The sequence below is a fragment of the Corvus hawaiiensis genome, chromosome 1 (genome assembly GCF_020740725.1).
Source record: "Corvus hawaiiensis isolate bCorHaw1 chromosome 1, bCorHaw1.pri.cur, whole genome shotgun sequence".
Lineage (NCBI taxonomy): Eukaryota > Metazoa > Chordata > Aves > Passeriformes > Corvidae > Corvus > Corvus hawaiiensis.
In genome coordinates, this window is record NC_063213.1 from 94,829,862 (window position 1) to 94,855,299 (window position 25,438).

At 54.3% G+C, this 25,438-nt stretch overlaps 1 protein-coding gene and 3 gene segments (V, D, J or C); all 4 read left to right on the forward strand.

Moving 5' to 3' along the window:
- Positions 1–13: 13 nt before the first annotated feature.
- LOC125334734 lies at positions 14–3,546 on the forward strand. Its single transcript, XM_048321867.1, has 3 exons — positions 14–1,385; positions 2,238–2,596; positions 3,217–3,546. Exons 1-3 carry the CDS (start codon positions 1,337–1,339, stop codon positions 3,544–3,546), a joined length of 738 nt encoding a protein of 245 aa, XP_048177824.1. The 5' UTR covers positions 14–1,336.
- A 70-nt stretch (positions 3,547–3,616) lies between these two features.
- On the forward strand, positions 3,617–5,050 carry LOC125334744. The segment is given in 3 exon segments: positions 3,617–3,697; positions 4,139–4,481; positions 4,996–5,050. Coding segments are annotated over 3 exon segments (474 nt in total).
- Positions 5,051–7,520: 2,470 nt separating this feature from the next.
- On the forward strand, positions 7,521–25,388 carry LOC125331585 (the record flags this gene model as incomplete). The annotated part of the segment is given in 2 exon segments: positions 7,521–7,579; positions 25,048–25,388. Coding segments are annotated over 2 exon segments (393 nt in total), but the record flags the coding sequence as incomplete, so codon positions are not given.
- Positions 11,172–12,422, forward strand: LOC125331579. The segment is given in 2 exon segments: positions 11,172–11,682; positions 12,021–12,422. Coding segments are annotated over 2 exon segments (414 nt in total).
- Positions 25,389–25,438: the final 50 nt, after the last annotated feature.

Here is a 25,438-nt window from a genome sequence, read left to right on the forward strand (position 1 = left end):
TCTTATTGTTTATGTGAACACTCTATCTAAAAAATATGAAGCACATAGTTCTATCTATATTTTGTCTAAAGTAAAGAAATTCTGTGAATAGGCAACACTGCTGTAGTAAAAACTAAGTTTAAGGTCTCTGCTGCAGCTTTTCAATGTTTAAGGCACTTAGCATATATTTCTACTAAAAGTTAAAGATCTATATTTCTATTTCACTTTGGTGTGACTTCATGTATCTCAGCTTATCCAAAGGTTTTAATTCAGCCCCTGAAATCTGACTTCCCTTTCGGCCTGAGTCCAGAGAAGCTTTCACTGCTACAGAGGAACATGACAACAATGGAGGTTTGAGCGGGTCTTGTGGGATGAGGGAGCTGTCAGCAAGGAAAGCTTGTGAGGTTGTGGAGCCATGATGAGAGAGGACACACAAGGCCTAGGAAAGGACAGACTGCAGTGATGTGGCCCTGGTATCTCTTCTCAGCACAAGTGCAGAATCCTCATCTCCCTGTACGTGTCTTATTGTCTTATCTCTGTTCTGAAGCTTAAGAAGGCACAAGCATCAAAGGAGCCCATAACAGGGTAAGCTTGATCCTGCTCTTTCAGCTGGAAAATCTGTGACAGCCTCAGGACCCTCCACTTCTCTAGAAACCCCTTCTAAACCATGGGGAGGTGCAACAGTTGCATGAGAATGTTCCTAATATAACCAGTATCATTACCTGTATTATTTATTATTCACGTCATTCTAGAGGGGGTTTTGTGACAAACCCGTTTTAGACGAAACCAAAATGACCAGTATGGGATCACTCTGGAGTTGACTCAGAAAAGGGGGTAGGAGGAAGGGAGCTGGGACAGAGGCATTTGTACCAGGCATGATGAAGAAGGGCAGGGGAGAAGCAACAGAGAGAGAGGAGTCTTCTGTTCCCAGAGGAAATAGCAATGACCCCACAGAGCTGAGGACACCACGGGAAGATGAGAAAGCTCACTGGGGAAGAAGCCCTTGACCTCCCAGATGCCCAGCACTGGGTGTGCAGCAGAGCTGGTGATTCCAGCTGGGGAGGTGAGGACTCCACTGCGAGCTGAGCGGGAACAGCCCCTTCCCATGACTGAGGCCCCAGAGGCACGGAATGGTCAGAATGCCGGTGGCTGAGGGAGGCACGGGGGCAGCTGCTGGAGGAGGGAGACACGCAGAAGGAGCATTTCAGGCACTGGAAGGACAGGTCATTTCTCTGCCCCGCCTCCGCTCCTTCCTTTGCTGCCCCCAGAGAGTGGTTTCCGGCAGCTCTGTTATCTCGGGGCTGGCAGGTGGTTTCTGACTCTGCCTCACTCAGCAAACACGCAGCTTGGTCTCGGCATGCACCTCGCCTATCTCATCCTCACGGTCTTCCTGGGCCAGCTCCTGGGTAAGTCCTGGCTTTTCCCTAAGGCACCCTGTTTCTTCCCCCCAGGAAAGCCTCAACAGCCTTACCAGGATTGTGTGGGGAAATATCAGTGAATAGAGGGAAAGGGCTGCGAAATCTCTGCTTCTGTTTGTGTTTTTGGAAGTGTTTTCTCAAGAAGCTCTTAGATTTGTAAAGGAAAAGGGAAGGGAGAGAAGAGAAACCTCAGAGTCCTTCACTGTCTTTTCTCTTGCCTTCAATCCACCTCCTCTGCCTCTCTTCTGATCCTCCTGCAGTCACCACAGGAAATCTCAGCTGTCTCTGCAGTTGTATATTGCTCCTGTTTTAATGCAAATTCTGAGATTCTGTCAAACCTGCCCCAGGTACCTCAAAGTTCCCATTTCATTACAATAACAGGGTGTCCCATTCTGCCTCCAGGCTGAGCCAGCTCTGCCGTGGCTTCCAGTGTTCTTTGGGCTGGCACCACAACCAGGGCTCCCTCTTTCCAAGCTCAGCATTGTGTGTACTCAGGGATCTAGGAGCCCTCAGAGGTGACAGGAATGGCGAAGCAGGATGAATCCTTTTGCTGCACCTCGATGGGCTCCTCAGACTGCTGGAGGGGGGCGGCTTCCAGCACACAAAGTTCAGGCAGGACAGGCTGTTCCCTGATCCTCTGAGCAGTCGGAGCAGGAGACAGACACAACACAGCTCTCCTTTGGGTCATGCAGTGCAAAAAGAGCTCCCAACTCCTGCCCAAAATCTCTCAGGACTCTTCTACAAGGCAGAAAGCTTTCTTCAACCAGGGTTTTGCATCCCATTTTGATTTGCTACCCACAGTCCTTCCCTGTGGAACTGCTGACCTTCACTTTCTTCCAGGCACCACGGGGCAGATCATGGTCACCCAGGAAGATGGACAAGTCATAGTGGAGCAGAGACATCCCTTCCAGACCACCTGCACATACCAGATCAGTAATTTTAGGGCATTGCTCTGGTACCAGGTGCAGAAAGGCCAAGCCCCACAGCTGGTCTCCTATCACACAGGGCCTGGCGCCAAGCACAGCGGCCGTATCACCACGCACCTGAACACCACCGGGAAATACAGTGTCCTGCAGGTGGAGGAAGTGGAGGTCTCTGACAGTGCCTTGTACCTCTGTGCTGTGCAAGACACCCTGGTGCAGGGAACTTCCTCGGCTGTGCAACAAGCCAGGGGAGGGAGGGGATGTGTCTGTGAGAGGGTGAGCTTGGGGCAAGGGACCCTGAGGTTGCCCCGATGCTCACCAGACGGGACCTCCCCACGTCTGTACAATGGCCTGATGGTTTTCACCCCATCCATGCTAGCACTTCCCTCGGGAAAATATTCTGGACTATTTTGACTCATTTCCACCCTGTGCAGTCTCTAAGTAAAGAAAAATTGCCCTTGTGCTTGTCTGGGACCTTGTCGTTCCACACTCCAGCCCTGCTGCTTTGGCCCCACACGTCCTCAGCAGAGCCCAGGGCTGGTTCTGTGTCCCTGCCTCGTGTGCTCTTGGAGCAGCCCCGTTTGCATGGACACACGTGAAGCACAGATTTGTGTGGGGCTCCACACTGCTGTGCACGAAGCCGTGTCTGTGCATGTGTGTCCCTCACTGCGAGGGAATTTCCTGACTGGGCCAGGGATACCGAGCACTGCTCTGGCCCTGAGCAGCACAGAGAGCAGCTTGCCAGGGTCAGAAGGAGCCTGAGCGCAGCTGAGTGGGGACGGCAGCTGCCCGCTACAGATGTCTCAAGGGAAGAGGCACTGAACTGCAGCCCCTGTCTCCTGAGCCCTCCCTCTCCTGCCCCTCCAAAGCTCACGCTCCGCTGATGCTGATTTCAGGCTCCACAAGGACGGTTTCACTCCAGCTCGGAGGATCAGTTGAACTCGGGACAAACAGCACGGGCGCGGCTTCAGCACGGCTGGCAGCCCCCGTGCCCTCCGCCCCAGCCGGGACACAGCCGCTCTCAGCAGCGCTGCAGAGGGCAAAAGGAGGAGCTGTGCCTTGGGGGCACGGCGAGAGGCTCGGCAATCCTGCCGCCCGTGGGCTGCCAGTGGCGGAGCGGATCTGCTTCCGATGCAGTGTCGGTGCTGTGTGGGATGGGACGCAGCTGTCTCTTGTTCCTGGCAATGGCAAACGTCCTTGTGTCGCTCATTGTGGTGGTGCTGTGAGAGGCGGGGTCTGAGCCCGGCCGGGGCGGAGCTGGAGGCGTCGGAGAGGAGAGGACAGGACAGGACAGGACAGGGATGCTCGGGCAGCGGAGCAGCGGGATGCGGCGGTGTCGGAGCGCGGGGCTGGCAGCGCTGGCCGCGCTGCTGCTCGGTGTGTGTGGATGGTGGTGTCGGGGCGTCCGGGTCGGCGGGCTGTGTGAGACCGTCCCCAGCCCAAAAGTCATCTCTTACCCTCCTGATCCTTTTCCTTTCTTATTTACCCTCTGTCTCCTCCTCCGCTGTCATGCTTTCTTCCCTCTGTGAAGTAATTGCTTCCCACTTTGCCTTTTTTACTCCATGTCTTTATCCATCCATCCATCCATCCATCCATGTATACCTCTCAGCCAGTCTGCTTTTTTCATTTCGTTCTGATTTTCCTTCAAAACATCCCTCATACGTTCTCGTCCTCACCCAAACACTCTCCGAGAAATAATCTCTCCATCCTTTATTCTCAAAACATACCCCAGTTAGCTCTGATCTGTCCGCCTCTCCCATCTCCCCCTGAACCACATTTTCTGTTCAAGAAAAGTGATTCTTCTTTTCTCCTTGGCAGTGGCTGCAGCCAGAGCCCAGGTCCAGCAGGAGCCACGGCTGGAGACCACCGAGAACACCGGCATCAACATCAGCTGCTCACATCCCAAAATCCAGACCAGAGACTGGATCCAGTGGTACCGTCATCTCCCGGGCCGAGGACCCGAACTCCTCGCGCTCATTGTGAAAGAGTCCAAAGAGCTGCCGGACATTGCGGGCGGTCTGTGGGTGTCGGCAGATCGCCGGAGCAGCGCGCTGTGGCTCCGGCGGCCCCGGCGCGGGGACGCGGCCGTGTATTACTGCGCGCTGGGGGACACGGGCAGAGGAGCCGGGGCTGCGGCCGGGCACGAACCGCCGCGGGCGGGGCCGGGCGGGGCCGGGGCCGCAGCGCCGCCCGCGGCCAGCAGGGGGCGCTGCCGCTCGGCCGCCGGGGCCGCCTCGCCCCGCTCGTGCCGGGCTGCCGGGGCGCTTCCGACACCGACACCGGCACCGGCACCGACACCGACACCGACAGAGACACCGACACCGGCATTGACACCGACAGAGACACCGACAGAGACACCGACAGAGAAACCGGCACCGACACCGGCACCCTCGCCCCCCTGCAGTCGCAAAACTTCCATCATTCTCTTTCCCTATCTTTGCCCCCTGTCAAAACATCCCTCGTCTTTCACGACACCCTAACACCTTTTCACTGCATTCGATAAGGCAGGAAAATTCCTGGGTTTATAAGATATCACCTCACCCTTTTGAGGACTTTCATCCCCACACAAGTGTCAGTCATCATACCCTAATCTTGAGTGAGGAGGTTATACCAAAGAGGGTTTTGCTGGGAGTCCTGCAGCCAAAGAGAAGCAGTGTGTCTGACTCTGGGTATAGGTGTTTGCACGAGGTGCTGTTCCCAGACATGTTTGCCTTGAAGGGACTCGTCTAAGGATGGTAACCTAAATATATTTATATGAATAAAAGGAATTACTAGTTTGATCGATGATGATAATGATTAGGATAAAAGGTTTTAATCCGAATTATTTACTACAATGTATAGAGAGTTATAACTACCAGAATAGTGCCCTATTCATCAAATCAATAACTTCAAAGTTAGCTTAACAACTATTAAGTAGATATTGATGTAACTCACAATACAAATGACCATGGGAAAATCTCATTTTCCCTGCCTTGAGAAGTGACTTGGAGGGGATCTCCCCCCTCAAGGAGTGTATTTCCAACGTACTCCTAGAAAGGTGTGTTAGACCTCCCTGCCCTTTCAAAGTGGCACTGGGTTTTTATAGCATAAAGTCAGGCAGATGTTGCTCGTCGAGCTGCGCCACCTCAGCAGCCCTTAGCTCAGCGGCTTTAGGGAAGTTTTCAGTACTATTGCTTGTTGGTTCCTTTGTCAGGAACTCTGCCTGCCACATCGTCACCAATGTTAGTTTGTGTCAGGAAACATTATTCTCCTTCAGAATGTTTAATTTTGGGATTGATGAGTCAGACTGCTCTCAGCACTGTGCAACACCAAAACTAGTGTGACTCCCCCCCTTCCCCACCCATCACTGATCACTTTTGCAAATAGGGCAAAGGTTGAGCTGCTTTACCCCTCCCAAGGCAGAACATCCTGCTGCATCTTCTTAGAAGGTGGCACAGAGGTGTGTTGTGGATTTAGTCTGAGAATGATGTTGTAACACACTGATGGTTTAGTTCTGGCTCAGTAGTGCTTACCCTCAGTCAAGGGCTTTCCAGTGCCTCATGTCCTGCCAATGACAAGGTGCACAGTAAGATAGGAGGGATCATGGCCAGGACACCTGATCCACATTGCCAAAGGGATCTTCCATACCGTATGATGCCATGCTCAGTGTATCAGCTGGGGGGGAGTGGTGCAGGAGGTGCCAATCACTGCCCCGGGACTGGCTGGGCATCGATCCAACGTGCAGGTGGTGCTCAGATCCAGTGTGCAGCTGGTGCAGCTGAGGGCTTCTTGCTGTCCTTCTGTGACCTCAGCGGCATCAGTGCCAGGCAGTTCTGCTGGCAAGCTCAGCCAGGGCTGACTCTTTTCCTCGTGGATGTGCTTTTGAGCTGCAGCTTGGGAGTAGCTGAGGGCCAACCTCATCCCTTTATCACAAGGTCATGGGCACTGCAGAGAAGGGAAGAGCAGGGGAGATTTGCACCTAGAATTTCACAAGACCTAACAGAGCCTCCCTCATGTTTCCTTTATGACCAAATTAGTGACAAATGGGTTCGGGCATAAGGTGTGCGGAAAAGTGCCTGTCCTACCAGGCTCAGAATTGTTATTTTCCTGCAAAGCCCAGGCCTAGTAAGAGAAGTTAGTAGGAAGACCCTGTTAATGGTAATACTGTTAATGTTTTCATGAACACCATGAGTACTGGAAAGTGGGGAGCTCTCAGAAGTCCATGGATAACACACAGTGAGAGGAACAGGCCTTGACTGTCAGGCACAGCTCTTCTTCAGAAGACATGGACAGACCCCTCCCAGAAAAGAGTGAGGGATTTCAGGAGACACCCAGCAGAACATGAGACAGCAATGAGCACTTGCAGCAAGGGAGGCCAACTGCGCCCTGAGCTGTATGAGTCCAAGTGTTGTCAGCAGGTCCGAGAAGGTGACCCTGTCCCTTCAGCCCTTGAGAGAAAAGGTAACCCTTGGGAGTACTGCATCCATGCTGGAGATCCTTGTTCCAAGAAGGAAATCGACATCCTGAAGCAAGTGCATCCAAGGCCACCAAGTCAATTAGAGGCCTGACAAAGATGACATGCAAGGAGAGGACAATGGCTTGGCCTGCTTCTCTTGGAGAACAGATGTCTCAGGCTGACGTTCTTGCTTTCTAGCACGACTTTCTGAGAGGAAAGAGAGAAGATGGACCTGCTCTCTGGAGTGCTCATGAGATGGAATATGGGGAGTTTTATTAAGCAATAGTCCAGAAGAAGTAATAACCCCTGGCCCTGATGCCCACATGCCCATGTGCACCTCTTTCCTCAAACTCCTTTGGCCACAACACAGCTCAGAGTGATCGTCGTGGGGCTGCAGCTGAAGGGAGGTTCTCTGCCATCTCCAGGATGTTTCCAGCCCCTGTGCTCGGAAGCAGCTCCGGGAAGCTGCTCCATCTCCTGGGCCGGGGCGCTGCTGCTGCCTCAGGCTGCAGCTGGTTCTGTGCAGGCTGATTCTCGCCGGGACGTCCTTGCTGGAGGAGGGGGAGAGTCCATTTGCCAAGACACCAAGCTGTGCCCGTGCAGAGCCCCTGAGTGCTCTGAGCCCGGGCGAGAGCCAGAGCGGCACCGGCGCAGGGCTCAGCCCCGGGGCGGAGCTGGCAGCGAGGGGGAAGGCAGGCGAGAGAAGGAAAGGGAAGGCGAGGGGAGCCGGGGCTGGGCGGGGGCAGCGGTGCTCGGGCGGCGGAGCGGCGGGATGCGGCGGTGTCGGGGCGCGGGGCTGGCGGCGCTGGCCGCGCTGCTGCTCGGTGCGCGGGGTAGCGGCGGAGAATGAGGGTCGGGGCTGGGTTTGGGATGTTCCCCAGGGATCCCGGCGCGGGGCTGCTCTATCTCTTTCAACGTCTCCTACCCCCTTCTTTGGTCATATCTCTGTCATATCTCATCCCCCTTCCCGAACCCTCCAAGTCCCCATCTCTCTTGGCATGAGCCTGCTTGTGTCTGTGCCTGCTTTGCAATGCACCCTTCTCCTTCCTCTGCATGCTCAGCTATTATTGCCCTGATCAGAAAGCCCTCTACCCTTCATTGTAACAACTCCTTTCCCTGTCTACTCTTCATCCATCCACCCACACAGCCTCACCCTTCCTTCCAAGCATCATCCCTTGCCTCTCTTTCTACTCCGAGACCTCTCTCATAGCTCCCTCTGATTGTTTCATATCCATAACTTTGATCTCCTGCATGTCTCCTTTATTCCATACATCCACACGTCCCCCTGTGCATCAAAAGTCATTTTTTCTTCTGAATTCAGACTATCATAATTCCCTGTTGCAAACCCAGCCCTCCTGTCCATTTTCCCTCTTGCTGTCCATCCCTCCATGCAGCCGACATTTCTATTTCTCCATGCATCAATTTCCAACCCACACCAGCACCATTATCCATGCTGTAAAAGGTGCATTCCTCCCCATCTTTTTAAAGACTGGCTCTGTCTCACTGCCCCTGCTCCTGATTGTCTCTGTGGGAAAAGAAACAGCAAAGCTGAACGATCGTAGCTGAGCTTTGGATTTTCTTACTCCTTTCTTGGCAGTGGCTGGTGGCAGAGCCCAGGTCCAGCAGGAGCCACGGCTGGAGACCACCGAGAACACCGGCATCAACATCAGCTGCTCACACCCCAAGATACAGAGGATAGAATTCATCTACTGGTACCGTCAGCTCCCGGGCCGAGGACCCGAACTGCTCGTGAGCGCTAACAAAGAGTCCAAAGAGCTGCCGGACATTGCGGGCGGTCTGTGGGTGTCGGCAGATCGCCGGAGCAGCGCGCTGTGGCTCCGGCGGCCCCGGCGCGGGGACGCGGCCGTGTATTACTGCGCGCTGGGGGACACGGGCAGAGGAGCCGGGGCTGCGGCCGGGCACGAACCGCCGCGGGCGGGGCCGGGCGGGGCCGGGGCCGCAGCGCCGCCCGCGGCCAGCAGGGGGCGCTGCCGCTCGGCCGCCGGGCCTCAGGCGGCTCCGCAGCTCCTTCCTGCGCAGCGACCCCGCGCACACCGCGCCCGACACAGCCCTGCACGGCCGCCGGACACACGGCTCGCACAGCCTGCCCCCTGCGCTTACACACTCGGCACGCACTGCCCGGCCTCCCCTCCGCCCCTCTGCCTCCTCTGCCTGGCAGGAAACTGCTGCGGGCTGCGGCTCTGCCATGGCCTTTGGCCCTCTGGGCGCGTGCATTGCTCTTCTCAGCCTGCTTTGCAAAGCAGAGCTGCTCCTTCAGGCCAGCATCTGTGGTGGGAGCTGACAAAGCAGCTGCGCTGGCAGGCACACATGGTCTCATAAATGGAGTGCCGTCACCTCAGTAGGTCCCAGCGGGAGAGATGTTTGCAGGGAGTCTTGCTGAGGTGACAGGGAAATCTCCATCTCTGTCCCTGGGGAAATGTCTCTGCCTCGTACTGGAACGTGGATGAGAAGGCACTTTCCCATCTAGATGTGTGAGGAGGGTGTACTTTGAATCCCACCTGAGGCTGGAATTCGCTTCTCTACATTTTCTTCTCATCCTCGGCTTCCCTCAAACACCCTTGGATGAGCAGTCAGCATCGTCCTGAAATAGTAGAACATCTCGGAGGGAAAACAAGGAATGTGTTGGATTAGAGGAGCATTTCACATCATCGGAGGGCTCTGTCACACCCACCTTCCACCTGAAACGGATTGGTCCCTTTTCCTTCACGTTTGTCACTTCTCAGGCAGCCTGCAAAGCAGATGCCAGGATTTAGCAATGCTGCAAGCGTTGCAGGGAGACACCTGAAAGACCGAGCTGCACATGAGGTTTCCCTGCAGAGACTTGCTCTAGAGACCCCATTTGCTTTGGGGACAGGAGCCGTTCAGCATGATCAGGAACTGCCTCACTTGAGCAAGTTCAGCAGAGGCCACTGTCAGGGCATGTGCAAGGCCAGGGTGTCTGGTTCTCTAAGGCTCACGTCACGTCCATTTCCCTTGCCAAGGGAAGAACAAGGAAAAGGGAAAGTGACAAACAAAGCACACAATGACACCAATGTGGCAGTAGGTGATAAGGGAGAGGAGGAGGGAGCTCATCAGGTTCTAATTGATGGGTCATTAGGAAACTGCTGTGAAGTGGCTCAGGCTGAGCTTTGTCAGTGACAAGAAGTGACAAGAGGAATGTTGGGCTTTTCATGGGATACCCTTCCTTCTCGAACCAGGGTAGAAGAGCAGAGGAGTCTGCTGTTGTGCTAAGTTCTTTATTTCATAGTCTCATAGCTTTCTTGAAGGCAGAGTTCAAGGGGGTTACATGATAAAGCCAAGCAACAACAGCAAACAGCAGGCAGAAAACAGCTTCTTCTTCTAGTTCTAGTTTCTCTATAAATTTTTTCTTACAGAAGTGTGGATTATGTTTGTTAACTGACCAATAAGACTAACACATTAGTCTAGTTTTTCTTTTCTTAACCTATCCCGGTCTAATTCTAGCAGTCGTGAATCTTACACAAGTGTTACATAGGTATTACACAGATTTGCATTTACAGTTTCTATCAGCTCTTATTGTTTATGTGAACACTCTATCTAAAAAATATGAAGCACATAGTTCTATCTATATTTTGTCTAAAGTAAAGAAATTCTGTGAATAGGCAACACTGCTGTAGTAAAAACTAAGTTTAAGGTCTCTGCTGCAGCTTTTCAATGTTTAAGGCACTTAGCATATATTTCTACTAAAAGTTAAAGATCTATATTTCTATTTCACTTTGGTGTGACTTCATGTATCTCAGCTTATCCAAAGGTTTTAATTCAGCCCCTGAAATCTGACTTCCCTTTCGGCCTGAGTCCAGAGAAGCTTTCACTGCTACAGAGGAACATGACAACAATGGAGGTTTGAGCGGGTCTTGTGGGATGAGGGAGCTGTCAGCAAGGAAAGCTTGTGAGGTTGTGGAGCCATGATGAGAGAGGACACACAAGGCCCAGGAAAGGACAGACTGCAGTGATGTGGCCCTGGTATCTCTTCTCAGCACAAGTGCAGAATCCTCATCTCCCTGTACGTGTCTTATTGTCTTATCTCTGTTCTGAAGCTTAAGAAGGCACAACTATCAAAGGAGCCCATAACAGGGTAAGCTTGATCCAGCTCTTTCAGCTGGAAAATCTGTGACAGCCTCAGGACCCTCCACTTCTCTAGAAACCCCTTTTAAACCATGGGGAGGTGCAACAGTTGCATGAGAATGTTCCTAATATGACCATTATCATTACCTGTATTATTTATTATTCACATCATTCTAGAGGGGGTTTTGTGACAAACCCATTTTAGACGAAACCAAAATGACCAGTATGGGATCACTCTGGAGTTGACTCAGAAAAGGTGGTGGGAGGAAGGGAGGTGGGCATTTATCCCAGGGAGTTGAAGGAAGGCAGGGGAGAAGCGACAGAGAGAGAGGAATCTGATGTTCCCAGAGGAAATAGCAATGACCCCACAGAGCTGAGGACACCACGGGAAGATGAGAAAGCTCACTGGGGAAGAAGCCCTTGACCTCCCAGATGCCCAGCACTGGGTGTGCAGCAGAGCTGGTGATTCCAGCTGGGGAGGTGAGGACTCCACTGCGAGCTGAGCGGGAACAGCCCCTTCCCATGACTGAGGCCCCAGAGGCACGGAATGGTCAGAATGCCGGTGGCTGAGGGAGGCACGGGGGCAGCTGCTGGAGGAGGGAGACACGCAGAAGGAGCATTTCAGGCACTGGAAGGACAGGTCATTTCTCTGCCCCGCCTCCGCTCCTTCCTTTGCTGCCCCCAGAGAGTGGTTTCCGGCAGCTCTGTTATCTCGGGGCTGGCAGGTGGTTTCTGCCTCTCCCTCACTCAGCAAACACGCAGCTTGGTCTCGGCATGCACCTCGCCTATCTCATCCTCACGGTCTTCCTGGGCCAGCTCCTGGGTAAGTCCTGGCTTTTCCCTAAGGCACCCTTCTTCTTTCTCCCAGGAAACCCTCAACAGCCTTACCAGGATCGTGTGGGGAAATATCAGTGAATAGAGGGAAAGGGCTGCGAAATCTCTGCTTCTGTTTGTGGTTTTGGAAGTGTTTTCTCAAGAAGCTCTTAGATTTGTAAAGGAAAAGGGAAGGGAGAGAAGAGAAACCTCAGAGTCCTTCTCTGTCTTTCCTCCTGCCTTTAATCCATCTGCATCTGACCTTTCTCCACCAGGGTTTTGCACCCCATTTGCTCTTCCTGTCTGTAGTCCTTTTGTGTGGAGCTGCTGACACTGGTTTTCTTCCAGGCACCACGGGGCAGATCAAGGTCACCCAGGAAGATGGACAAGTCATGGTGAAGCAGAGACATCCCTTCCAGACCACCTGCACATACCAGACCAATTATTTTAATGCTTTGCTGTGGTACCAGTTGCGGAAAGGCCAAGCCCCACAGCTGGTCTCCTATCACGCAGGGCCTGGCGCCAAGCACAGCGGCCGTATCACCACGCACCTGAACACCACGGGGAAATACAGTGTCCTGCAGGTGGAGGAAGTGGAGGTCTCTGACAGTGCCTTGTACCTCTGTGCTGTGCAAGACACCCTGGTGCAGGGAACTTCCTCGGCTGTGCAACAAGCCAGGGGAGGGAGGGAGGGAGGGGATGTGTCTGTGTGAGGGTGAGCTTGGGGCAAGGGAACCTGAGGTCGCCCCGATGCTCACCAGACGGGACCTCCCCACGTCTGTACAATGGCCTGATGGTTTTCACCCCATCCGTGCTAGCACTTCCCTCGGGAAAATGTTCTGGACTATTTTGACTCATTTCAACCCTGTGCAGTCTCTAAGTAAAGAAAAATTGCCCTTGTGCTCCCCTGGGACCTTGTCCTTCCACACTCCAGCCCTGCTGCTTTGGCCCCACACGTCCTCAGCAGAGCCCAGGGCTGGTTCTGTGTCCCTGCCTCGTGTGCTCTTGGAGCAGCCCCGTTTGCATGGACACACGTGAAGCACAGATTTGTGTGGGGCTCCACACTGCTGTGCACGAAGCCGTGTCTGTGCATGTGTGTCCCTCACCGCGAGGGAATTTCCTGACTGGGCCAGGGATACCGAGCACTGCTCCGGCCCTGAGCAGCACAGAGAGCAGCTTGCCAGGGTCAGAAGGAGCCTGAGCGCAGCTGAGTGGGGACGGCAGCTGCCCGCTACAGATGTCTCAAGGGAAGAGGCACTGAACTGCAGCCCCTGTCTCCTGAGCCCTCCCTCTCCTGCCCCTCCAAAGCTCACGCTCCGCTGATGCTGATTTCAGGCTCCACAAGGACGGTTTCACTCCAGCTCGGAGGATCAGTTGAACTCGGGACAAACAGCACGGGCGCGGCTTCAGCACGGCTGGCAGCCCCCGTGCCCTCCGCCCCAGCCGGGACACAGCCGCTCTCAGCAGCGCTGCAGAGGGCAAAAGGAGGAGCTGTGCCTTGGGGGCACGGCGAGAGGCTCGGCAATCCTGCCGCCCGTGGGCTGCCAGTGGCGGAGCGGATCTGCTTCCGATGCAGTGTCGGTGCTGTGTGGGATGGGACGCAGCTGTCTCTTGTCCCTGGCAATGGCAAACGTCCTTGTGTCGCTCATTGTGGTGGTGCTGTGAGAGGCGGGGTCTGAGCCCGGCCGAGGGGGAGCTGGAGGCGGAGAGGAGAGGAGAGGAGAGGACAGGACAGGACAGGACAGGACAGGACAGGGATGCTCGGGCAGCGGAGCGGCGGGATGCGGCGGTGTCGGAGCGCGGGGCTGGCAGCGCTGGCCGCGCTGCTGCTCGGTGTGTGTGGATGGTGCTGTCGGGGCGTCCGGGTCGGCGGGCTGTGTGAGACCGTCCCCAGCCCAAAAGTCATCTCTTACCCTCCTGCTCCTTGTCGTTTCTTATTTACCCTCTGTCTCCTCCTCCGCTGTCATACTTTCTTCCCTCTCTGAAGTAATTGCTTCCCACTTTGCCTTTTTTACTCCATGTCTTTATCCATCCATCCATCCATGCATCCATGCATCCATGTATACCTCTCAGCCAGTCCGCTTTTGTCATTTTGTTCTGATTTTCCTTCAAAACATCCCTCATAGCTCTCTCTGATTGTTTCATATCCATAACTTTGATCTCCTGCATGTCTCCTTTATTCCATACATCCACACGTCCCCCTGTGCATCAAAAGTCATTTTTTCTTCTGAATTCAGACTATCATAATTCCCTGTTGCAAACCCAGCCCTCCTGTCCATTTTCCCTCTTGCTGTCCATCCCTCCATGCAGCCGACATTTCTATTTCTCCATGCATCAATTTCCAAAACACACCAGCACCATTATCCATGCCTGAAAAGGTGCATTCCTCTTCATCTTTTAAAAGATTGGCTCTGTCTCACTGCCCCTGCTCCTGATTGTCTCTGTGGGAAAAGAAACAGCAAAGCTGAACGATCATAGCTGAGCTTTGGATTTTCTTACTCCTTTCTTGGCAGTGGCTGGTGGCAGAGCCCAGGTCCAGCAGGAGCCACGGCTGGAGACCACCGAGAACACCGGCATCAACATCAGCTGCTCACATCCCAAGATACAAAGGACAGAATTAATCCAGTGGTACCGTCAGCTCCCGGGCCGAGGACCCGAACTGCTCGTGAGCGCTAACAAAGAGTCCAAAGAGCTGCCGGACATTGCGGGCGGTCTGTGGGTGTCGGCAGATCGCCGGAGCAGCGCGCTGTGGCTCCGGCGGCCCCGGCGCGGGGACGCGGCCGTGTATTACTGCGCGCTGGGGGACACGGGCAGAGGAGCCGGGGCTGCGGCCGGGCACGAACCGCCGCGGGCGGGGCCGGGCGGGGCCGGGGCCGCAGCGCCGCCCGCGGCCAGCAGGGGGCGCTGCCGCTCGGCCGCCGGGGCCGCCTCGCCCCGCTCGTGCCGGGCTGCCGGGGCGCTTCCGACACCGACACCGGCACCGGCACCGACACCGACAGAGACACCGACACCGGCATTGTCACCGACAGAGACACCGACAGAGACACCGACACCGGCATTGACAGAGACACCGACAGAGACACCGACAGAGACACCGGCATTGACACCGACACCGGCACCGACACCGACAGAGACACCGACAGAGACACCGGCATTGACACCGACACCGGCATTGACACCGATATTGGCACCGACAGAGACACCAACAGAGACACCGGCATTGACACTGACTTCGCCAGAGACGCCGGCACCTACACAGCCATCGGCACCGACACCGGCAGCTCTTGGATTCACCGACCGCGTTCAGCCCCTCTTCTCAGCGCGGGTGCTCATCTGAGGACAAAGCATTGGGAGCTCATGGGAAAACTACTTACCTGATCCTGATATATTCAGTGTTGATGTCGCCACTTCTGGAGTGTAGATTCTGCCCCCACTATTTAGAGCAGAAGTAAAGGTAGCGAAATATGTCCAGAGGAGAGGAAATGAGATGGTGAAAGAGCTTTAAGGAAAGCCCTGTGAGGACTTTGTATTAACCCAGGTTGCAGAAAAGTATTTTGCAAGATGACTCTAATAAAAGTTAATATTAGCAAATGCTCCTTCCCTTCCCTTCCCTTCCTTTCCTTTCCCTTCCCTTCCCTTCCCTTCCCACCTGTGATACAATGGCTGCAGCTACCTTAAGCTGCACTCTGGGCAGACACATAACAACCACAGCTGAGAGCCACAAATCTTGCTGAACAGCCGAGGGCTATTAGAGCCTGTGCCAATTCAAACACAAGTGGTGTGCAACTGGCAGTCAACGATCTTATTCCAGAAAACGTGGACAGACCAGGTCTCACTCAGCTCTCCTGTGTGCTACTGGGTTGCACACCAGGATCTTCCCTTTAGCAGGGACACCTCTCAAGGTCACTCCTCAAGGCTGAGAGAATCCTTATTTCCTCTTGTACTCGGTGTGTTAATTGGGAAGAAGAGCACTGAAACTTTGAAACCTTAGCTAAGTGATATAAAGCATGGATGGTGCATATAGAATTGTTTAGACTTAAAGCATTGACCATGTCTGGGACAAAGTCAGGATCTAGCTGCACATAAACTCTCCATATGAAAAGGAGTTTGGAATGCAAGGGGGTCCTTTCTGAACCTTGTGACTCAGTGGCAGAGTCTCCCTGACAGCTTTAGCTGACCCTGTAAATAATCAAGTGTACCTTGTTATCAAATCTAGGTAAACCACCGTCTCATTAACTTTGTTCACTCACTACTTTACATCAATCAAATGTGTTGTTGCTTTTCTCTCACAGGTGTGGGATTTCACCCTCAACAACACTCAAGACAGAACAACAGCTTGCTTAGGTAGCACACATAGACTGGCACCCACAAATCTGCACCTCTAGTCCTCTTGAGTTCATTGAGGAGACTCAAGGCAGCCAAAGAGAGGCTGCTTGCACTTTCCAGGGCCACTGTGCAGGGGTTGGAAGAGTCAGCTTCTGCAACTCGTGTTTCCAAGGCTTCAGTGTGGCCGGGAGAAGACTGATCTGAGTTTGCTGAGAGCGACAGATGCCCATCTTGAGCCCACTCACCCACACTAAAGCCCTTCCCTGATATGTGTCTGTCCCTGACTCTTGTGGCCATGGTGTTGGGAGGAATGGGTTAAAAGTGGGGCACTGGTGAGGAGGATTGTAATTCATCAAGTGACCTTGCAGCTGGAAAGAGCCCTTGATAACGCAGTGTGAAGAGCAGCTGGTGATCCCTTAGCATGCACCGAGTTTCGGTGTGCTTGCATCTCTTCTTGGGCAGTTTTGCCCAGAGGTGGTTTCAGGGATGCCGCGGTCCGTGAGGGAAGGGAAACACATTTTTCATTTTAGCTGTGGGTTGGTGATTGTTCTGGCTGTCTGCCTGTGCTGACTCACACACACCTCTCCGGGTTTGAAATTTCTTACTTGAGACTGAGAGACCCTTTCCTTTCCCAGTATGCAGAGAGTCCTTATTTGCAACACATCATCACAAGATTTCATGATGGATCCATTCTAATGAAATCCATGCAGTTAATTCCTTCGGACATAAACGATTGTCTCAGTCTGAGACTAAGTTTGGACCAAGCCACACCAAAGCTCTGTCAGGTGTTTAGAAAGCAAGGGCTTCCATTCTGAACATTGTGAGTCAATGGGAGGTCTCCCTTAGCCTTTGGCATGTTTGGTCTCCCTATAAATCATTCGGTATTGATTCTAGATTGATTTTCCAAAGTATTTTCATCCTTGTAGTAGGCCACAGAAAAAGGCAAGAAAAATTGGTAAGACCCCAGGGATTTGGGCTGCCTTTTAGACTTGCCCTTCATTTCCACAGGACTAGAAGACACCTTTGCAGAGGAAACAATTTCCCCACCAGCTCATCTGAATGCAAACCAGCATACCTAATCCTAGGGGCTGTGCTTTCACTTCCTGCACTGCTGCCTTTTCATTTCCAGGTTTGTTCCATGCCCATTCCAAAAAGAAGGCTTCTTCTGAACATCGGGATGAAAGGCACCGGGATATATTGGGCAGGAATGCAGCACTGAAGGCAGAAGACTCAGCTGCAGTGCTGGATGGATCGAGAACAGGAGAGTGATGTGTCTGCCTGGGTGCTTCTGATTTGAGGTATCATTCTCAGGAAGAAGCTCCAGCCATCCTCACTCCAGTGAGATGAGACGCTCAGGGGCTGTTGTGCAGGATGATGTCCCCTAGCCTTGTCTGTCCCTCTCTCTTCAACTCCCGCCGAGGTTCAGTTCTGGTTGCCTCTCCATGTGTGTGCCTGTCGTGCTATTATTGCCCGCAGGAAAGTATGCTGGTCTATTTTGACTCATCTCCACTTTGTGCACAACAAAACTTTGCTCTGTGCTTGACTAGGACCTTTACCTTCCACACAATGCTCCTGCCCTGCTGCTTCTAGCACCGTGTGTCCTTAGCAAAGTCAAGAGCTGACATTGTTCCTTCGTGTTTTCCTGCCTTGTACGCTCTTGGAGCTGGCAGTGAGCACAGACACACGTGAAGGACAAATTTCTGTCTGACACCACACTGGTGTGCAAAAGCCTTTGTGTATCTGAGTCTGTGCATGTGTGTCCCTCACCGCGAGGGAATTTCCTGACTGGGCCAGGGATACCGAGCACTGCTCTGGCCCTGAGCAGCACAGAGAGCAGCTTGCCAGGGTCAGAAGGAGCCTGAGCGCAGCTGAGTGGGGACGGCAGCTGCCCGCTACAGATGTCTCAAGGGAAGAGGCACTGAACTGCAGCCCCTGTCTCCTGAGCCCTCCCTCTCCTGCCCCTCCAAAGCTCACGCTCCGCTGATGCTGATTTCAGGCTCCACAAGGACGGTTTCACTCCAGCTCGGAGGATCAGTTGAACTCGGGACAAACAGCACGGGCGCGGCTTCAGCACGGCTGGCAGCCCCCGTGCCCTCCGCCCCAGCCGGGACACAGCCGCTCTCAGCAGCGCTGCAGAGGGCAAAAGGAGGAGCTGTGCCTTGGGGGCACGGCGAGAGGCTCGGCAATCCTGCCGCCCGTGGGCTGCCAGTGGCGGAGCGGATCTGCTTCCGATGCAGTGTCGGTGCTGTGTGGGATGGGACGCAGCTGTCTCTTGTCCCTGGCAATGGCAAACGTCCTTGTGTCGCTCATTGTGGTGGTGCTGTGAGAGGCGGGGTCTGAGCCCGGCCGAGGCGGAGCTGGAGGCGGAGAGGAGAGGAGAGGAGAGGAGAGGACAGGACAGGACAGGACAGGACAGGACAGGACAGGACAGGGATGCTCGGGCAGCGGAGCAGCGGGATGCGGCGGTGTCGGAGCGCGGGGCTGGCAGCGCTGGCCGCGCTGCTGCTCGGTGTGTGTGGATGGTGCTGTCGGGGCGTCCGGGTCGGCGGGCTGTGTGAGACCGTCCCCAGCCCAAAAGTCATCTCTTACCCTCCTGCTCCTTTTCGTTTCTTATTTACCCTCTGTCTCCTCCTCCGCTGTCATACTTTCTTCCCTCTCTGAAGTAATTGCTTCCCACTTTGCCTTTTTTACTCCATGTCTTTATCCATCCATCCATCCATGCATCCATGCATCCATGTATACCTCTCAGCCAGTCTGCTTTTTTCATTTCGTTCTGATTTTCCTTCAAAACATCCCTCATACGTTCTCGCCCTCACCCAAACACTCTCCGAGAAATAATCTCTCCATCCTTTATTCTCAATACATACCCCAGTTAGCTCTGATCTGTCCTCCTCGCCCATCTCCCCCTGAACCACATTTTCTGTTCAAGAAAAGTGATTCTTCTTTTCTCCTGGGCAGTGGCTGTGGCCAGAGCCCAGGTCCAGCAGGAGCCACGGCTGGAGACCACCGAGGGCACCGGCATCAACATCAGCTGCTCACATCCCAAAAAAAGGATTGAGGATTACATCCATTTCTACCGCCACCTTCCGAGCCGAAGACCCGAATTCCTAGCACTCACAGCTAGAGGGTCCAAAGAGCTGTCGGATATTGCAGGACAGCTGTTGGTGTCGGAGGACGGCCGGAGCAGCGCGCTGTGGCTCCGGCGGCCCCGGCGCGGGGACGCGGCCGTGTATTACTGCGCGCTGGGGGACACGGGCAGAGGAGCCGGGGCTGCGGCCGGGCACGAACCGCCGCGGGCGGGGCCGGGCGGGGCCGGGGCCGCAGCGCCGCCCGCGGCCAGCAGGGGGCGCTGCCGCTCGGCCGCCGGGCCTCAGGCGGCTCCGCAGCTCCTTCCTGCGCAGCGACCCCGCGCACACCGCGCCCGACACAGCCCTGCACGGCCGCCGGACACACGGCTCGCACAGCCTGCCCCCTGCGCTTACACACTCGGCACGCACTGCCCGGCCTCCCCTCCGCCCCTCTGCCTCCTCTGCCTGGCAGGAAACTGCTGCGGGCTGCGGCTCTGCCATGGCCTTTGGCCCTCTGGGCGCGTGCATTGCTCTTCTCAGCCTGCTTTGCAAAGCAGAGCTGCTCCTTCAGGCCAGCATCTGTGGTGGGAGCTGACAAAGCAGCTGCGCTGGCAGGCACACATGGTCTCATAAATGGAGTGCCGTCACCTCAGTAGGTCCCAGCGGGAGAGATGTTTGCAGGGAGTCTTGCTGAGGTGACAGGGAAATCTCCATCTCTGTCCCTGGGGAAATGTCTCTGCCTCGTACTGGAACGTGGATGAGAAGCCACTTTCCCATCTAGATGTGTAAGGAGGGTGTACTTTGAATCCCACCTGGGGCTGGAATTCGCTTCTCTACATTTTCTTCTCATCCTCGGCTTCCCTCAAACACCCTTGGATGAGCATTCAGCATCGTCCTGAAATAGTAGAACATCTCGGAGGGAAAACAAGGAATGTGTTGGATTAGAGGAGCATTTCACATCATCGGAGGGCTCTGTCACACCCACCTTCCACCTGAAACGGATTGGTCCCTTTTCCTTCACGTTTGTCACTTCTCAGGCAGCCTGCAAAGCAGATGCCAGGATTTAGCAATGCTGCAAGCGTTGCAGGGAGACACCTGAAAGACCGAGCTGCACATGAGGTTTCCCTGCAGAGACTTGCTCTAGAGACCCCATTTGCTTTGGGGACAGGAGCCGTTCAGCATGATCAGGAACTGCCTCACTTGAGCAAGTTCAGCAGAGGCCACTGTCAGGGCATGTGCAAGGCCAGGGTGTCTGGTTCTCTAAGGCTCACGTCACGTCCATTTCCCTTGCCAAGGGAAGAACAAGGAAAAGGGAAAGTGACAAACAAAGCACACAATGACACCAATGTGGCAGTAGGTGATAAGGGAGAGGAGGAGGGAGCTCATCAGGTTCTAATTGATGGGTCATTAGGAAACTGCTGTGAAGTGGCTCAGGCTGAGCTTTGTCAGTGACAAGAAGTGACAAGAGGAATGTTGGGCTTTTCATGGGATACCCTTCCTTCTCGAACCAGGGTAGAAGAGCAGAGGAGTCTGCTGTTGTGCTAAGTTCTTTATTTCATAGTCTCATAGCTTTCTTGAAGGCAGAGTTCAAGGGGGTTACATGATAAAGCCAAGCAACAACAGCAAACAGCAGGCAGAAAACAGCTTCTTCTTCTAGTTCTAGTTTCTCTATAAATTTTTTCTTACAGAAGTGTGGATTATGTTTGTTAACTGACCAATAAGACTAACACATTAGTCTAGTTTTTCTTTTCTTAACCTATCCCGGTCTAATTCTAGCAGTCGTGAATCTTACACAAGTGTTACATAGGTATTACACAGATTTGCATTTACAGTTTCTATCAGCTCTTATTGTTTATGTGAACACTCTATCTAAAAAATATGAAGCACATAGTTCTATCTATATTTTGTCTAAAGTAAAGAAATTCTGTGAATAGGCAACACTGCTGTAGTAAAAACTAAGTTTAAGGTCTCTGCTGCAGCTTTTCAATGTTTAAGGCACTTAGCATATATTTCTACTAAAAGTTAAAGATCTATATTTCTATTTCACTTTGGTGTGACTTCATGTATCTCAGCTTATCCAAAGGTTTTAATTCAGCCCCTGAAATCTGACTTCCCTTTCGGCCTGAGTCCAGAGAAGCTTTCACTGCTACAGAGGAACATGACAACAATGGAGGTTTGAGCGGGTCTTGTGGGATGAGGGAGCTGTCAGCAAGGAAAGCTTGTGAGGTTGTGGAGCCATGATGAGAGAGGACACACAAGGCCTAGGAAAGGACAGACTGCAGTGATGTGGCCCTGGTATCTCTTCTCAGCACAAGTGCAGAATCCTCATCTCCCTGTACGTGTCTTATTGTCTTATCTCTGTTCTGAAGCTTAAGAAGGCACAAGCATCAAAGGAGCCCATAACAGGGTAAGCTTGATCCTGCTCTTTCAGCTGGAAAATCTGTGACAGCCTCAGGACCCTCCACTTCTCTAGAAACCCCTTCTAAACCATGGGGAGGTGCAACAGTTGCATGAGAATGTTCCTAATATAACCAGTATCATTACCTGTATTATTTATTATTCACGTCATTCTAGAGGGGTTTTTGTGACAAACCCGTTTTAGACGAAACCAAAATGACCAGTATGGGATCACTCTGGAGTTGACTCAGAAAAGGGGGTAGGAGGAAGGGAGCTGGGACAGAGGCATTTGTACCAGGCATGATGAAGAAGGGCAGGGGAGAAGCAACAGAGAGAGAGGAGTCTTCTGTTCCCAGAGGAAATAGCAATGACCCCACAGAGCTGAGGACACCACGGGAAGATGAGAAAGCTCACTGAGGAAGAAGCCCTTGACCTCCCAGATGCCCAGCACTGGGTGTGCAGCAGAGCTGGTGATTCCAGCTGGGGAGGTGAGGACTCCACTGCGAGCTGAGCGGGAACAGCCCCTTCCCATGACTGAGGCCCCAGAGGCACGGAATGGTCAGAATGCCGGTGGCTGAGGGAGGCACGGGGGCAGCTGCTGGAGGAGGGAGACACGCAGAAGGAGCATTTCAGGCACTGGAAGGACAGGTCATTTCTCTGCCCCGCCTCCGCTCCTTCCTTTGCTGCCCCCAGAGAGTGGTTTCCGGCAGCTCTGTTATCTCGGGGCTGGCAGGTGGTTTCTGACTCTGCCTCACTCAGCAAACACGCAGCTTGGTCTCGGCATGCACCTCGCCTATCTCATCCTCACGGTCTTCCTGGGCCAGCTCCTGGGTAAGTCCTGGCTTTTCCCTAAGGCACCCTGTTTCTTCCCCCCAGGAAAGCCTCAACAGCCTTACCAGGATTGTGTGGGGAAATATCAGTGAATAGAGGGAAAGGGCTGCGAAATCTCTGCTTCTGTTTGTGGTTTTGGAAGTGTTTTCTCAAGAAGCTCTTAGATTTGTAAAGGAAAAGGGAAGGGAGAGAAGAGAAACCTCAGAGTCCTTCACTGTCTTTTCTCTTGCCTTCAATCCACCTCCTCTGCCTCTCTTCTGATCCTCCTGCAGTCACCACAGGAAATCTCAGCTGTCTCTGCAGTTGTATATTGCTCCTGTTTTAATGCAAATTCTGAGATTCTGTCAAACCTGCCCCAGGTACCTCAAAGTTCCCATTTCATTACAATAACAGGGTGTCCCATTCTGCCTCCAGGCTGAGCCAGCTCTGCCGTGGCTTCCAGTGTTCTTTGGGCTGGCACCACAACCAGGGCTCCCTCTTTCCAAGCTCAGCATTGTGTGTACTCAGGGATCTAGGAGCCCTCAGAGGTGACAGGAATGGCGAAGCAGGATGAATCCTTTTGCTGCACCTCGATGGGCTCCTCAGACTGCTGGAGGGGGGCGGCTTCCAGCACACAAAGTTCAGGCAGGACAGGCTGTTCCCTGATCCTCTGAGCAGTCGGAGCAGGAGACAGACACAACACAGCTCTCCTTTGGGTCATGCAGTGCAAAAAGAGCTCCCAACTCCTGCCCAAAATCTCTCAGGACTCTTCTACAAGGCAGAAAGCTTTCTTCAACCAGGGTTTTGCATCCCATTTTGATTTGCTACCCACAGTCCTTCCCTGTGGAACTGCTGACCTTCACTTTCTTCCAGGCACCACGGGGCAGATCATGGTCACCCAGGAAGATGGACAAGTCATAGTGGAGCAGAGACATCCCTTCCAGACCACCTGCACATACCAGATCAGTAATTTTAGGGCATTGCTCTGGTACCAGGTGCAGAAAGGCCAAGCCCCACAGCTGGTCTCCTATCACACAGGGCCTGGCGCCAAGCACAGCGGCCGTATCACCACGCACCTGAACACCACCGGGAAATACAGTGTCCTGCAGGTGGAGGAAGTGAAGGTCTCTGACAGTGCCTTGTACCTCTGTGCTGTGCAAGACACCCTGGTGCAGGGAACTTCCTCGGCTGTGCAACAAGCCAGGGGAGGGAGGGGATGTGTCTGTGAGAGGGTGAGCTTGGGGCAAGGGACCCTGAGGTTGCCCCGATGCTCACCAGACGGGACCTCCCCACGTCTGTACAATGGCCTGATGGTTTTCACCCCATCCATGCTAGCACTTCCCTCGGGAAAATATTCTGGACTATTTTGACTCATTTCCACCCTGTGCAGTCTCTAAGTAAAGAAAAATTGCCCTTGTGCTTGTCTGGGACCTTGTCGTTCCACACTCCAGCCCTGCTGCTTTGGCCCCACACGTCCTCAGCAGAGCCCAGGGCTGGTTCTGTGTCCCTGCCTCGTGTGCTCTTGGAGCAGCCCCGTTTGCATGGACACACGTGAAGCACAGATTTGTGTGGGGCTCCACACTGCTGTGCACGAAGCCGTGTCTGTGCATGTGTGTCCCTCACCGCGAGGGAATTTCCTGACTGGGCCAGGGATACCGAGCACTGCTCTGGCCCTGAGCAGCACAGAGAGCAGCTTGCCAGGGTCAGAAGGAGCCTGAGCGCAGCTGAGTGGGGACGGCAGCTGCCCGCTACAGATGTCTCAAGGGAAGAGGCACTGAACTGCAGCCCCTGTCTCCTGAGCCCTCCCTCTCCTGCCCCTCCAAAGCTCACGCTCCGCTGATGCTGATTTCAGGCTCCACAAGGACGGTTTCACTCCAGCTCGGAGGATCAGTTGAACTCGGGACAAACAGCACGGGCGCGGCTTCAGCACGGCTGGCAGCCCCCGTGCCCTCCGCCCCAGCCGGGACACAGCCGCTCTCAGCAGCGCTGCAGAGGGCAAAAGGAGGAGCTGTGCCTTGGGGGCACGGCGAGAGGCTCGGCAATCCTGCCGCCCGTGGGCTGCCAGTGGCGGAGCGGATCTGCTTCCGATGCAGTGTCGGTGCTGTGTGGGATGGGACGCAGCTGTCTCTTGTTCCTGGCAATGGCAAACGTCCTTGTGTCGCTCATTGTGGTGGTGCTGTGAGAGGCGGGGTCTGAGCCCGGCCGGGGCGGAGCTGGAGGCGTCGGAGAGGAGAGGACAGGACAGGACAGGACAGGGATGCTCGGGCAGCGGAGCAGCGGGATGCGGCGGTGTCGGAGCGCGGGGCTGGCAGCGCTGGCCGCGCTGCTGCTCGGTGTGTGTGGATGGTGGTGTCGGGGCGTCCGGGTCGGCGGGCTGTGTGAGACCGTCCCCAGCCCAAAAGTCATCTCTTACCCTCCTGATCCTTTTCCTTTCTTATTTACCCTCTGTCTCCTCCTCCGCTGTCATGCTTTCTTCCCTCTGTGAAGTAATTGCTTCCCACTTTGCCTTTTTTACTCCATGTCTTTATCCATCCATCCATCCATCCATCCATGTATACCTCTCAGCCAGTCTGCTTTTTTCATTTCGTTCTGATTTTCCTTCAAAACATCCCTCATACGTTCTCGTCCTCACCCAAACACTCTCCGAGAAATAATCTCTCCATCCTTTATTCTCAAAACATACCCCAGTTAGCTCTGATCTGTCCGCCTCTCCCATCTCCCCCTGAACCACATTTTCTGTTCAAGAAAAGTGATTCTTCTTTTCTCCTTGGCAGTGGCTGCAGCCAGAGCCCAGGTCCAGCAGGAGCCACGGCTGGAGACCACCGAGAACACCGGCATCAACATCAGCTGCTCACATCCCAAAATCCAGACCAGAGACTGGATCCAGTGGTACCGTCATCTCCCGGGCCGAGGACCCGAACTCCTCGCGCTCATTGTGAAAGAGTCCAAAGAGCTGCCGGACATTGCGGGCGGTCTGTGGGTGTCGGCAGATCGCCGGAGCAGCGCGCTGTGGCTCCGGCGGCCCCGGCGCGGGGACGCGGCCGTGTATTACTGCGCGCTGGGGGACACGGGCAGAGGAGCCGGGGCTGCGGCCGGGCACGAACCGCCGCGGGCGGGGCCGGGCGGGGCCGGGGCCGCAGCGCCGCCCGCGGCCAGCAGGGGGCG